The sequence below is a fragment of the Macaca fascicularis genome, chromosome 12 (assembly GCF_037993035.2).
Source record: "Macaca fascicularis isolate 582-1 chromosome 12, T2T-MFA8v1.1".
NCBI classification, from domain to species: Eukaryota; Metazoa; Chordata; class Mammalia; order Primates; family Cercopithecidae; genus Macaca; species Macaca fascicularis.
In genome coordinates this window covers 67,547,137-67,562,396 of record NC_088386.1, presented here as the reverse complement: position 1 = coordinate 67,562,396, position 15,260 = coordinate 67,547,137, and the positions used below count along the sequence as shown (strand labels likewise).

Sequence of the window (15,260 nt, the reverse complement as noted above, 5' to 3'; positions counted from 1 at the left end):
TAAACCAGCAATGATCCCAGGAAGGCTATATAGGCTCTCACATCTCTCTCTGTCTTTGGACAAGAGGCCCTCTCTATCTCTAAATTTCTTCATCTGACCAAGCACAGGACTTGCAAAGACTCAGACTCGGGCCAGTCTTCATGTCCTCTGCGAAGCTGACTCCTCAGTCTCTACTGGATGATCCCACCGCACTATTTACTTGCATCTGTCTGTGCATACATCTTCCTCTGTTGCCATAATGGATTTACATGTCTGATTTCCCTAAAGGAATATAAACTCATGGAAGACAAGAACCATGTATTCCAAGGCCAGTATAGTGTTACCTGCACGTCCCCCACTACTTAGGTTCTTTTTGTATTTCCACAACACTTGGGTCAAACCTCTTTTCTCCTTCCATTAATGTATGCATTATAATACATTGTGGTCAGAGAAAGTAGTTTATATATTTTTTCTCTCCAGAAAATCTTATTAAGGTTTTAGTGACATAACTTATCAAGTTTTATCCTATTTTATGTGTATTTGTAAAAAATACACATAATTATAACATTCTGACCCTCAGTAACCTTATTATGGCTACTTAAATTGCCAAATCCTCAGAAACATGCTAAAGTTTCCCACTATGTTGTCATTGTATACATTTTTCTTTTTATTTCTAACTGCTCTTGCTTTATGTATTTCAACATGTTATTTGATTCATAAAGGTTCATTGCTAACAACTTTATTGCATCACCATTAACCACTTTTCGTTCATTATTGAATGCACATTATGTACCAAGTGTTGTTCTAAATGTTTGGAGTACGTCAAGAAAAACAACAAACAAAAATCCTTCTCCTTGTGGAGCATATATTCTAGGAGGGAGAGTGGTGACAGACAATAAGCTTGACAGATAAGTTTATCATACAGTGTGTTAAAAAGCATTAAGTACTATGAACAAGGTCTTACAGGAATAAGGAATTTGGTTTCTACTCTGAGTGAAACAGGTTTTGAGCAAAGGATGACCTGATCTGACTTACATCTCTAACGGATCCGTCTGGCTGTTGTGTTGCAAATCAAGTGCAGAGGGCAGGGGTGGAAACAGGGAGGCCAGTAGTAAGGTCTGCAGTAATCTACTCCAGATAGGATAGTGGCTTAAATCAGGTGGTGACAGTTGGGTGACAGAAAATGCTTGAATTCTGGGTATATCTTAAAGGTAGATCCAATAAGATTTCTTGACAGATTAAATATAGAGTGAGAGAAAGAAAGGAATTGAGGGTGATTTGAAGGTCTATGGTCTGAGAAACTGACAGGACAGACTTAAAACTAAGGTGAGAATATCTGGAGTGGAGCAAATTTTGGAGGGAGGGGAGAGATTGGAAGTCCAGTTTTAGAATTTTGGACATGTTAATTTTGAGATGTCTATTAAGACATCGAGTGGAAATGTTCAGTAGGCAGTTGGATGTACGAGTCTAGGATTTAGGAGGAAGGTCTTGGCTGGGGCATAAATATGGGAGTCAACAGCTTAATGTTTGTTGTTTAGAGTCACCAGACTGATGAGATCAGTAAGCAGACAGTGAATGTAGATACAGAAAAAGTCCATGAACTTCTTTGTTCTGTTTGATGCTTTTTGTCCTAAATTCTATTCTGCCCAGTATTAATATTGCTACCTGGCTTTTCTCAATGGACACCTCTCTATGGGCAAATCTGACCTTGGGTTAACCTTATAGCTCACTTCCCCCTGGAAACCTGGTAAAAAGAGAACGTCAGCTGTGATATGAAACAATATCACTTATAATAAAAATGACTCCTGATTGGTAAACCTCATCTAGACTATGAATAAATAATAAATATCTGGTAACAAGCCATACTTTGCTGTGTGTGGTAACTCCGGATTTGGGGCAGACATTTTGTTCCTGCCTACAGGTACTCCCTACAAGTGGTTCTTTCAACTTTCCACTGAGAAATAATTGTTACTAGCTATTAGAGATTATAGACTGCTCCAGTTTCTATTGCTGTGTAACAAATTACCCCAAATTTAAGAGTGTTAAAAAAATCCAACCAGGCCAGGTACGGTCACGCCTATAATCCCAGCACTTTGGGAGGCCGAGGCGGGCGAATCATGAGGTCAGGAGATTAAGACCATCCTGGCTAACATGATGAAACCCCGTTTCTACTAAAAAATAAAAAAAATTAGCCAGGCGTGGTGGCAGGCGCCTGTAGTCCCGCTACTTGGGAGGCTGAGGCAGGAGAATGGCGTGAACCCGGGAGGCGGAGCTTGCGGTGAGCTAAGATCAAGCCATTGCACTCCAGCCTGGGCGACAGAGCAAGACTCCATCTCAAAAAAAAAAAAAAAAATCCAACCATTTTATTATGCTCATGGATTACATGGATCAAAAATTCAGAAATAAATGTCTAAGGCTATATGGCATCTGAGGCCTTAGTCAAGAAGACTTGAAGGCTGGGGGTGACTCAGTGGCTGGGGGCTGGAACCATGTGAAGGCTCATTCACTCATGTGTCTGGTGCCTGGGATGGGATGAGTCAAAGCCTAGGACTACTGACTGAAGTACTTTCACACAGCCTCTGCAAGCGACTTGGCTTCCTCCAGGCATGGCAGTCCCAGGGTACTTGGGTCTCTCATAAGGCGGCTCATGCTCTGAGCAGGAGGGTTCCCGTGAACAAGGCAGAAGCTGTACCCTGCTTTATGACAGCCTCGAGTCCTACAGCATAACCTCCCCCATACTCTTTTGGTTGAAGCTGTCATAGGACAATCTAGATTTGAGGGGAAGGGACAAAGACTCCACTGCTTGATGAGAGAAGTATCAAAAAGATTTTGAGGTCGGGGCAGTGGTTCATGCCTATAATCCCAGCACTCTGGGAGGCCAAGGCAGGCGGATCATCTGAGGTCAGGAGTTCAAGACCAGCCTGGTCAGCTTGGTGAAACGCCGGTCTCTACTTTTCTTTTCTTTTTTTTTGAGATGGAGTCTCTCTGTGTTGCCCAGGCTGGAGTGCAGTGGCGCGATCTCGGCTCACTGCAACCTCCGCCTCCCAGGTTCAAGCAGTTCTCCTGCCTCAGCCTCCAGAGTAGCTGGGACTACAGGCACCCGCCACCATATCTGGCTAATTTTTGTATTTTTAGTAGAGGCACGGTTTCACCATGTTGTCCAGGCTGGTCTCGAACTACTGATCTCGTGATCTGCCCACTTTGGCCTCCCAAAATGCTGGGATTACAGGAATGAGCCACCACGCCCGGCCCCTTTCTCTACTAAAAAGACAAAAATTAGCTGGGCATGGTGGCTTATGCCTGTAATCCCAGCACTTTGTGAGCCTCAGAGCCCGGGAGGCGGAGGTTGCAGTGACCCGTGATCATGCCACTGCACTCCAGCCTGGGCCACAGAGCAAGATGCCGTTTCCAAAAAAAAAAAAGAATTTTGATATTCAAAGGGGGAGTACAGACACAAAAATATATGCAAAATTTTGCATGTATGGGTCTATGTCTTCTCCCTTGAATCTGGGCTACCTTGTGATTGCTTCAATCAATAGAGTACAGAGACAGGGGCATAAGAGGCACATCTGCTAAAAGGAAAAAGACATTTCTTGTGCTAGGTGTTTTCACAGGTTATCTTAATTAACTTTTTCTAAAATACACTTTTTTTTTTTTTTTTTTTTAGAGCAGTTTTAGGTTCATGGCAAAGTAAAGTGGAAATTTAAGTTACTTTTTAAACTTATGTGATAATAATTTGTAGGGAGAAGATTCAAAACCAGATCTTTACTAGTTGCCTCATCTTCCTATACACAATCACTCTGTGGATGTTAAGAAGCATAGTTCTATTTATTCTAAGCACAAGGTTTGATATTTCACTATATGAAGAAATGAGCATCTTGTTATAATGCGAATGCCCAATACCCTGAGAACCAATTTGCAACAAGCTCAGGAGGATGTTCAATCCTCTGACTCTACAATCTTCCACTCTAACATTAAGGTATAGTAAGAATTTCTTAAATTTCATATTTTAGAAATGCTACTTCTGTCAATAGCTCTTCTATCTTGAATCTTGCAATCCTGCCTCACAATTTCATTTCAACACTCCATGACATTTCATATACTTTCAGAAAATTAAAGTAGATACACAATTAAAAATAAACCCATATTTTAAAAAAATTAGCCCATATAGTGACCCTAAACAAAAACTCATTGGTCACTTTTGGAGGATAAACCTGTTATGGTAGTCTCCTCTTAGATAAGAGTTTCAGTTATCCAAGGTCAATCAAGGTCTCAAAATATTAAATAGAAAATTCCAGAAATAAACAATTCACAAGTTTTTAAATTGCACAGTGTTCTGCACAGTGTGATGAAATTTCACACTGGCCCACTCCATTCTGCCCTTTTTGTCAGCAGGTCCACACCCTGCACACTACCGACCCATTAGTCATCCACATCCTCTGCTTCTGACATCCATGTCATGGCTTAGTGATCCAGGATCACCTGAAGCAGATGATTCTCCTTCAACAGATGAGTCTCCTTCAGACATGCAGTCTAAAACTACATCACAATGCCTTCTTATTCACCTCACTTCATTTCATCACGTAAGCATTTTGTCATCTCACATCATCATTAAAAAAAGGGGTGAGCACAGTGCAAAAAGATATTTTCAGAGAAAGGCCACATTCACCTAACTTTTATTACAGTATAGTTTTAGTGATTGTTGTTAATTTCATACTCTGCCTAATTTATAAATTAAATCTTAGCACAGAAATGTGTGTATAGGAAAAAGCATAGTACAGCACAGTGCAGGGTTCAGTACCATCTGTGGCTTCAGACATCCACTAGGGGTCTGGGAACATACCCCCATTGGATAAGCGGGCGACTATGGTATTTTTAAAACTGATAAATAAAGAGAACAAACCATTTAACTTTCCTTGCTGGGACAGGGCCTGTCAGGGTAATGAAATACTTGATGAGAAAGTTTCTCTTTGCAGATGTTTTCTAGCTGATAAATAAAGAAGGAGTAATTAAAATATTGTCATATGTAAACTCCTAATGAGCCAGGTAATGATCGCCAATGGCCACTAATGTCTCCAATGTCTCCAGGCCACAATGTCTCCAGCAACACCACTATGAAGTACTTGTAACAAAAAATGTCTAACTTAAGTCAGGCCTTGGATCTAATTACCATTTTATAGAGGAACATCTTCAACAAGCCCTGTGGAATATACTACAATCAGCAAAATCCAGAAAATGCAAAGCTCCACAGAAACAACAGACTAACCAGTTGCTTCAATAAATAATTTTCAAAAAAAAAACTGGAAAGTAAACTTATAGATTTAAAAAAAATTAATATCCAGCTGGGTGTGGTGGCTCATGCCTGTAACCCCAGCACTTTGGGAGGCTGAGGCAGGCGGATCACTTGAGATCAGGAGTTGGAGACCAGCCTGGCCAACATGGTGAAACCTCGTCTCTACTAAAAATACAAAAATTAGACAGGCGTCGTGGCATGTGCCTATAATCTCAGCTACACAGGAGGCTGAGGCAGGAGAACTGTTTGAACCCAGGAGAAGGTTGCAGTAAGCTGAGAATGAGCCACTGGACTCCAGCCTGGGCGACAGAGACTCTGTTTCAAAAAAAAAAGAAAAAGAAAAAAAAAAAAAATATATATATATATATATCCTTTTCCATCCATTTCAGCATAACTGGTATTAGAATTCCCACCTGTCTTAAGCAATTAGACAAAACATGTGAAGCAACTATATCTTGGCACTGGATATCAGGCAATGCAGGACCATGAAACTTAAAAGAAAACAATACAACACATGAGCCCACACTGGCCTCAGCCACTCCCTAGAACCAACAGCAAAACACAAATAGATCCATCCTAACAGAGGATGAAGAATCAAAACTCCTAACAGAAGATGAAGAATCAAAACTCTGTTTGATTCTTTCAGGCTTGAAAGAATCAAGCAGATTTAACAAACTGCCTGGCGGTTCTTTAAAACATATGCTAAAGAAAAACAACATAATCTCCACCAAGATATTATCTGTCATGTCACTTATAAAACTAAATATTACATGATTAGCCAGACATGGTGGTGTGTGCCTATAGTCTCAGCTACTTGGCAGGCTGAGGTAGGAGGATCACTTGAGCCCAGGAGTTTGAGGTTGCAGTGAGCTATGATTGTGCCACTGCACTCCAGCCTGGGTGACAGAACAAGGCCCTTCTCTAAAAAAAAAAAAAAAAAAAATTACATGACATGGAAAGAAGCAGGAAAATATAATGTACAACCAAAAGAAAAAAAAAAAGCAGTCAATAAAACAGAAACAGACTCTGAGGGGACCCAATAATAGAATTAACAGCCTTTTAAAAAGCTGTTATAAATATGTATGTTCAAGTACTTAAGGGAAAAGATGAACATAATGAGTAAACAGGTGGGAAATCTCAACAGAGAAATGGAAATTATAATGCAAATTCTAGAACTGATATGTACAACATAAGAAGAAAAACAAGGCTCCCTATCTTTTAGAGATACATGGTAAAAAATCTACAGATGAAATAATATAGCTGGAATGTGCTTCAAAATAATCCAGCTGTGGGGAGGCAAAGTGGCTGGGGGTATAGATGTAACAATAGTGGCCATAGGTTGATGACTACTGTAACCAGATGATGGCTACGTGGGAGTTCATTGTACTGTTCCCTCTACTTTTGCATTATGTTTAACTGTCTCCATGTTCAAAAGCTTAAAAAGAAAATTCAATCTCCACAAGAACAAGCTGTTTCAGCTATAAAACAAGATGTTGTTCAAATGAAGCTCTGCATACACGTAATACTTCTCCCATCTTTGCCAAGTTCCCTAAGATATGTAGCATCCACACTGATTTTCATGGATTTCTAATGCTTGAGGAAAGTGGGTATTTCATGGAAACTATAAATATTGGCCAGGCATGGTGGCTCACACCTGTAATCCCAGCACTTTGGGAGGCCAAGGCGGGCGGATCATGAGGTCAGAAGATCGAGACCACTCTGGCTAACACAGTGAGACCCCATCTCTACTAAAAATACAAAAAACTAGCTGGGCGTGTTGGTGGGCACCTGTAGTCCCAGCTACTCGGGAGGCTGAGGCAGAAGAATGGCATGAACCCGGGAAGGGGAGCTTGCAGTGAGCCGAGATCGCGCCACTGCACTCCAGCCTGAGTGAGAGCGAGACTCTGTCTAAAAAAAAAAAAAATAGAAACTATAAATATCTAGTTGTATGTCATACTCTGTGTATATACATGTTATATGAACTTAGACACATGTATACACACACAGAAATATTGATACTTTATTTACAAAATGTGAGTATCTTATATTGTTTTACAACTTGCTTTTCCCAAATAATGTATTTTGTGGACATCATTCCATACCAACAAATGCAGGTCAATATCTTTTTTTTTTTAATGACTGCAAAGCATTCATCACTGAGGGTCTATATGCCCTGTAGTATACACTGAAATTTCTTACTTTCAATGAGCATTCATCACTGAGGGTCTATATGCCCTGCAGTATACATTGAAATTTCTTAATTTCAACAGAAGACAGGAACTATTTGTAGTACAGAAAGCTGTTTCACATCAACCAATGAGTAGATAAATAAAATGTGGTATTCACGGTGGCTCATGCCTGTAATCCCAGCACTTTGGGAGGCCAAAGTGGGTGGATAATTTGAGGTCAGGAGTTTGAGACCAGCCTGGCCAACATGGTGAAATCCTGCCTCTATAAAAAATACAAAAATTAGTCAGGTGTGGTGGCGGATGCCTATAGTCCCAGCTACTCAGAGGCTGAGGCAGGAGAATCGCTTGAACCCGGGAGATGGAGGTTGCAGTGAGCCGAGATTGTGCCACTGCACTCCAGCCTGGGTGACAGAGAGACTCTGTCTCAAAAAAAAAAAAAAAAAAAAAAAGACACTATAGAATACTACTCAGCCATAAAAAGGAAAAAAACAATATCTTTTATAGCAACTTGGATGGAACTGGAGGCCATTATTCTAAGTGAAGGAAAAGAAAACCAAATACTGTATGTTCTCACTTATAAGTAGGAGCTATGCTATGAGGATGCAAAAACTTACAGAGCGATATAATGAACTCTAGGGACATGGGGGTGAGGGAAAAAAGACAACATATCGGGTACAGTGTACATTGCTTGGGTGATGAGTACACTAAAATCTCAGAATTCACCTCTAAAGTATTCATCCATGTAATGAAAAACTACTTGTACCCCAAAAACTACTGAAACAAAACGTAAAATAAATAAGAAAGAAAGCTGTTTCACAGCCTGGGCAGCATGATGATAACCTGTCTTTATGGAAAAAACAAAAAATTAGCTGGGTGTGGCGGTGTGCGCCTAGCCACTCAGGGGGTTGAGGTGGGAGGACTGGTTGAGCTCAGGAAGTTGAGGCTGTAGTGAGCTGTGATTGTGCCACTGCGCTCCAGCCTGCGTGACAGAGCAAGACCCTGGAAAAAAAAAAAAAAAGGAAGGAAGGAAGGAAGGAAGCTAGCTGTTTCAAATAGAGGAAAACACATACAAGTATGTATGGATTTAGGAGCACTTAGGACTTTAGAGGCATGGTTTCATTGTAAGTATTTCTTAATCTGTGTAGTAACATGCCACATTATAATACAATTGGAATGTATTTGTTAAAAGATGTCATACGGCAAAACTCCATTTCCATTCTCTGGTTGTCAACAGGAATGTAGTCTAAGTAATAGGAAACTAAACTTAGGAATATTAGCATTTTCCAAATCACCCATGAATTGCATCCCAAAAGTTTAATTATAAGTTGGTTTGGCGCTGGGCATGGTGACTCATGCCTGTCATCCCAGCACTTTGGGAGGCCGAGGCAGGTGCATCACCAGAGGTCAGCAGTTCGAGACCAGCTTGGCCAACATGGCAAAATCCCCGTCTCTACTAAAAATACAAAAATTAGCCTGGCATGGTGGCGGATACCTCAGGAGACTGAGGCAGGAGAATCACTTGAATTTGGGCAGCAGAGGTTGCAGTAAGCCAAGATCAAGCCACTTCATTCCAGCCTGGGCGACAGAGCAAGACTCCGTCTCAATTAAAAAAAAAAATTGGTTTGGCAAAACTGAGCAGACATTTTCCTGCAGAAGCTATACAAGATAGCAAGGATCTCAGGGCAGTTAGCAAACGTTTAAAGTACTTAACTCATGGTGTATAATAGCCCCTCCCCTGCCTGGATATTACATTTTTGAAAAAAACCACTAAGGTAACAAAATTCCCCCTCCCCTGCCTGGATATTATATTTTTGAAAAAAACCACTAAGGTAACAAAATTCTCAGTTGGAAGAGTCTAGGGCCTTACAGTCACAAGTGAACAAAAGTACTTTTTTTTATATATTTATTAAAAATAAGTAAATGGCCAGGTGCAGTGGTTCATGCCTGTAATCCTAGCACTTTGGGAGGCTGAGGCAGGTGAATCACCTGAAGTCAGAAGTTTGAGAGAGACCAGCCTGGCCAACACGGCAAAACCCTGTGTCTACTTAAAAATACAAAAATTAGCCAGGCGTGGTGGTGGGCACCTGTGGTCCCAGCTACTCGGGAGGCTGAAGCAGGAGAATCGCTTGAACCTGGGAGGCAGAGGTTGCAGTGAGCCAAGATCACACCACTGCACTCCACCCTGGGCTACAGGGCGAGACTCTGTCTCAAATTAAAAAAAAAGAAAAGAAAGAAAGAAAATATGCCCTCTTACTTGCTGTATTAATCTGTTCTTACACTGCTATGAAGAAATACCTGAGAATGGGTAATTTATAAAGAAAAGAGGTTTAATTGACTCACAGTTCCGCATAGCTCGGGAGGCCTCAGGAAATGTATAATCATGGCAGAAGGCACCTCTTCACAGGGTGGCAGGAGACAGAATGAGTGCAAGCAGGAGAAAATGCCAGATGCTTATAAAACCATCAGATCTCCTGAGACTCACTCATTTTCACAAGAACAGAATGGGGGAAACTATCCCCATGATCCAATTACCTCTACCTGGTCCCGCCCTTGACACGTGGATTATTACAATTCAAGGTGAGATTTCCTTATTCCTTTTCATACTCACTGGGATCTTACTTAGTGGCCTGAGCTAGACCAGGGATTCCAGTGAAGTGAGGGCTGGGAGTGAGTTCCTGGGGCCCCAGGGTAGGGATTCTGTACTCTGAGTAAGGGATTTCCTGCCAGTGCTAGTACTTGGGAGTATTTTAGTCCCTTAAAGGCCCCTGTTACCTTCTCTCTTGGTTCCAGAAGGCTGATCTGTCTTTTCCTCTTTCCAATGTCACTACTCAAAGTTTCTACCCCTCCCTCGTTAGACCATGATGGAAGAGAACAAGTCTTAACAGCCTCTCAATTCAGTATGCTTTTAATGAGTTTAACTTTGAGCCAGGTACTGTGCTTATAAAGACAGAAAGATACATAAGACAAAGCTCCTGTTCAACAACAATTAATAATCTAGTAAGGAGTAGAAATGGTGAGAGGAGCTAGGTAACTACTGTTTACAGGGTATACTGTGACCAAAGCCACAATGAGTTGAGGCATCACAAGAGAAACCTCATGCCCTTTTTAAAAGGTTAAAAAAAAGTCTTCCTATATTTCAAGAAGAAATGATGCTCGGAGATGCTGATGATAAATCCTGGTACACGAAGACTTGTAATGGATTGCTTTATATCAATCTAGATGGGTGAAAGGGAGGAAGAGAGTGGCGAGAGGAGTCTTCGTGAATTTACCCTTCATTTTCAATTATTGGGGGTGGGGATCAGGTAGCAGGAAAACCTCTCTGCAATTTAAAACTAGCTATGGATAGTCCAAAAAAGGGCCCTTTCCCATCATTAAAACAGCTTCCTGATGACACACTTTCCTTCTCTCCTCTAATCAGAGGATCCACTTCTTGGTTGTTGCAACACTTTGGGATACAGTGGGATGGATTATAGGAACCAATAATTTGGCCTGACTTCCATATATCTTTTCTCAAGATTGTCTAAACCATCATTTGTCAAAATCACAAGTGATCAAAAAGAAAGAAAAGATTAATGCTATTTCTGTAATCTGCAAAGAGATGTTATATATAAAGCTGGTGCAAAGTAATTGCAGTTTTTGTCATTAAGTGATTCTAAAACTGCAATTACTTTTGTACCAACCTAATACATATATATGTACATACAAGAATATGTTTATACATGCATAGGTGTATATATATACACCTATGTATGTTTTCAGGTTTTTTTTTTTTTGTTTTTTGGCTCCTCCTCTACATTGACTATCTACTCAGATCCTTCTCACCATTACCAGAAGCACACAAAAATGAAGTCTGAAGGCCATGATTTCTTGTGAAAAGAAGAAACAGAAAAGTAACTTAATTAGTAAAGAAAGTCTGGACTGGAACCCAGATTTTTTTTTTTCCGGCTTACTACAACTTCCGCCTCCTGGGTTCAAGTGATCCTCCCACCTCCCCCTCCCAAGTAGCTGGGATTATGAGCATGCGCCACCAAGTCCAGCTAATTTTTGTATTTTTAGTAGAGACAGGGTTTCACCATGTTGGCCAGGCTGGTCTTGAACTCCTGGCCTCAAGTCATCTGCCCACCTTGGCCTCTCAAAGTGCTGGGTAATATTACAGACATTAGCCACCTTGCCAGGCCTGGAGCCCAGATGTTAAGAGATATAAATTGGCTGTCTTTTCACAAGGCTACACTCTCATGCTCATCTCCATTCCTCCATGCAACCAGTCCACAATGCTCACTACATCACCTTTCCCATACACACCTCTCCCTCCAATATTCCTGTGGCTCCTTTCTCATCTCCACTAACACTGAAGTCTATTGCATTACCAACCTTCTTCCTCTCTAAAAATATCTTCCTCTTCACTTCTTATTTTTTATTATTTTTATTTTATTTTACTTTTTTCTGAGACAGTCTCGCTATTGCCCAGGCTGGAGTGCAGTGATGCGATCTCGGATCACTGCAACCTCCACGTCCTGGGTTAAAGCGATTCTCCTATCTCAGTCTCCCAAGTAGCTGGGATTACAGGCATGTGCCACCATGTGCAGCTAATTTTGTATACTAGCAGAGATGGGGTTTCACCATGTTGGTCAGGCTGGTCTTGAACTCCTGACCTCAAGTGATCCACCCGCCTTGGCTGGGATTACAGGCGTGAGCCACCGTGCCCGGGCTCTCTTCACTTCTTGCACACACTCATCCTGTACTGTCTCTGCTGAACTTTACACACAGACTTCTATGGAGTGACCATGTCATGCAGTACAGAGAAATGAGTTAAAAAAAAAAAAAATTAGAATCATGTTCAAATGAACATTCTGCCTCTTACCATTTGTGTGACCTTAGTCATGTTACTTAACCTCTCTAGCCTCACTTTTCCCTTCTGCAAAGAGAAAATAATTCCTAACTCACAGGGTTTTTGTTTTTGTTTTTGAGACAGGGTCTGGCTCTGTTGCCAAGTCTGGAGTGCAGTGGTAAGATCACCGTTCACTGCAGCCTCTCGACCTCCCAGGGTCTCACTCATTGAGTTTTAAAAGGAAGCAAGCACATGTAAGGCGCTTAACACAGTATCGTGTACTTAAAAGGCACTTAATAAACAGTAGCTATTACTATGAAAATAATATTTACCTCACAAAACTGTTCCTACATGCCTGACACTTAAGTAGCTCCTCAAAGTATGAGTTTTCCTCTTTCCCCGTCCTTGAAAAAACTTTCCAGTTCTTTCCAACAAAGATTCAGAACCTAGTTCAAATCCAACAAAGATTTCCCCAATTCTGCTGCAAAGGCATTTGTATATATACTAAAATCTCAACACTCACGCAGGATAAAACCTACTTAGAACTGCCCAGACATCTTTTCTTATCTTCTTAACTTTAAGTCACTGGAAGAAAACAATCACATTTTGCAAGTCCCCAAAAGGCATGTCTACATAAGCTCTAGGGAAGGAAATCGGGTGTCCAGATGCATTTCAGAATTACCATAGGTTTCTTCGTTCGGCATACAGAATAAATGTTTGTTACACTAATGATACAACCGAAGTTGGGAAAAAAAACTTCAGACGATGGCCCGCAAATCTCAAGGAGTAATTGCGAATAGATGCCACGTGGTGACGTGGTCTAGGCGGGTGATCAGTGAACAAATTTTTGCGTGTGTTCCTGGGGTGTGTGAATGTGTCATCGTGTGTGCCTGCGTGTGTCTGTAAAGACTGAAAGTACAGTCGTGTGCGCCGAGAATTCTCAGCGCGGGTGTGCATCCCTTTGGACCCGGGTGCGTACCGAGTGAACAACCGTGTGAACCCTCACAGGATTGTCCTCCACGCGCTTACCTCTGCGGACGAGCAGGTGGACGCCGCTGGGCGCCGCCATGTTGGCGTCGGTCACGTGGCCGCGAGCACTCGCTCACCGCCCTGCCAGCTGGAGCCGGCCAGTCGCATCTCTGCCGAAGCCCTGAGGCGTCGAGGCCGCCCGAGGTGAACGCGCGTGCGCGCGTGGGGCTGACTGCGGGAGCCCTGGCGGGGAAGCGACTAGGGCACCCGGGCAAGCAGCAGAACCTGCGGCCGGCTGAGTCCTCTCCAGCCGCGAGAGGCGGGCTCCAGCCGCGGCTCTCGCGCTCGCTCTGAGCCCCCGCGCCCAGGTGGGATGGAAGAAGCCTGTCAGGTAAGCGTGGCATCCAATATTTATAGCATCAACATTGTGGTGCATGGAAACGTGAAGTTGGGCGGAAAAAATAAAGCACAATCTAGTGTTCAACATAGCACTTTGTATCATCTGCCACTCTGTTGCAAATTATTCCCCTGGATTCAGTTGAAAGGTAAAATTTGGTTCAAAGTCACCAGCTTCCCTTTTGCTGTCCCAAAATCTACATTACTCAGCAGAGACTCCAGACAACACAGGATCTGTGTGTCGCTGCAAAATCTATTCTAGGTACCCCAGTGGGTATGCTCAGGAGACTTCTCTTTCCCCAAGGACGCCTTCTGTACTTGGCAGTAATAACTGGAGTCTTAATCCTAAACTTGGAGTTTAAGTATAAAAGGATGACGCCTGCCAATTGCATTGCCAAGAGATGAAGCCTGCAGAAGGCCAATTGTGAATCAAATGAGGGAGCTGATGTATGCCTACTGATGACGGTGCCCATTTTTACCAAATTCACTGTCTCTCTTACCTGTGTTCTGGGGTAGATGCCATCCTGTCATGGACCAGGTGTTATTCATCTTAGTAGCTTCCGTGCCTGGCACAGAACCTGATACCCGAGGAGTGTCAGGTGAAGCAATTGAACACTGCATGAAACCAGTCAAACTGAGAATGTAACCGTTTCCAGACTTTAAATGCAGTAAAGATTGATAAGGATTCTCGGTGAATGTGTGTGATGTCTTCTAATTAATTTTTAAGCACTACTAACTCAGTGAATAATCTAGACAATTCAGAACAATTCAGAAATGAGTTAAGGAACAAGTGCAAGCCCCTTCCTCGCCCTCTGTACACACCACAGTCCCACTCCCCGGTTAACCACCGTGTGCTCAATCCAGATCTTTGCCTTTTACACACAGGCAAATGTAAGTATTTTAAACAGAATCATATACTTACTGTTATGACTTGCTTTTTCCATTCCACTCATCATAGACGTCAAATCTTAGAACACTTAGTTCAAACTTACTCTTTTTAATGACTACATAATCTTGATATTTTTACTTTTAAAGAGAGTGAATGTTGGCATTTCATTAGAGGACACAGGCTATAATTCTTGGAAACCTGGTTTTGGATGCTTTTGGGTCACCTTGAAAGATAAAGAGAAATAATGCTTTCCAACAAGGTAAATAAGATGTACAAGACTGAGAATAAAATGTAATCCTATGGGTTACTTCAAGCCCTACCTTTCGCAAACTCATTTCAATTCCAGGGAAAGCATTTTTGAATGTGGCAAGTCTTTCCTCTGTATAACTGAAGCCAGCAATCTGAGTGCAGCAAAGGAGCCTGAGAGTTAGCTGGCCACAGAGTCTTAAGAAGTGTGCAGAAAAAAGAAATCTAGATGTCCCTAGCAAAATTCCTTAAGGCATCAAGCCCAGTTTCAAACACATTTGAAATAGAACACATGTTCATGTGATTTAACTCAGCCAACCCTTGGAAAATAAAGGAATGCTTTATTCCCCTACAACTAGAAGGAAAAGGAAACACTATGAGGACCCAAGTGGCACCAGCAGTAGTGGAATCCAGTGAGGAAATCCTCAATAAGTTCAGCATGGAATGTATATATCTGGGATGAGCTAGAAA

At 41.9% G+C, this 15,260-nt stretch overlaps 1 protein-coding gene and 1 non-coding gene across 15 annotated transcripts in view; one reads left to right on the top strand and one right to left on the bottom strand.

Annotated features, from left to right (window-relative positions):
* LOC101867089 (methionine aminopeptidase 1D, mitochondrial) overlaps positions 1-13,373 on the bottom strand; it is a 94,511-nt gene extending 81,138 nt beyond the window's left edge. For all 7 annotated transcript variants that reach the window (XR_012421219.1, XR_012421221.1, XR_012421220.1 and 4 more), the window contains exon 1: positions 13,319-13,373. This is a non-coding gene — a transcript (methionine aminopeptidase 1D, mitochondrial). The remainder of the gene's footprint in view (positions 1-13,318) is intronic.
* Positions 13,374-13,488: 115 nt separating this feature from the next.
* Positions 13,489-15,260, top strand: part of SLC25A12 (solute carrier family 25 member 12) — a 227,991-nt gene continuing 226,219 nt past the window's right edge. For all 8 annotated transcript variants that reach the window (XM_045367260.3, XM_005573477.5, XM_074009451.1 and 5 more), the window contains exon 1: positions 13,489-13,649. In XM_045367260.3, coding sequence (XP_045223195.1) covers positions 13,632-13,649 — 18 coding nt within the window. In that variant the 5' untranslated portion in view covers positions 13,489-13,631. The remainder of the gene's footprint in view (positions 13,650-15,260) is intronic.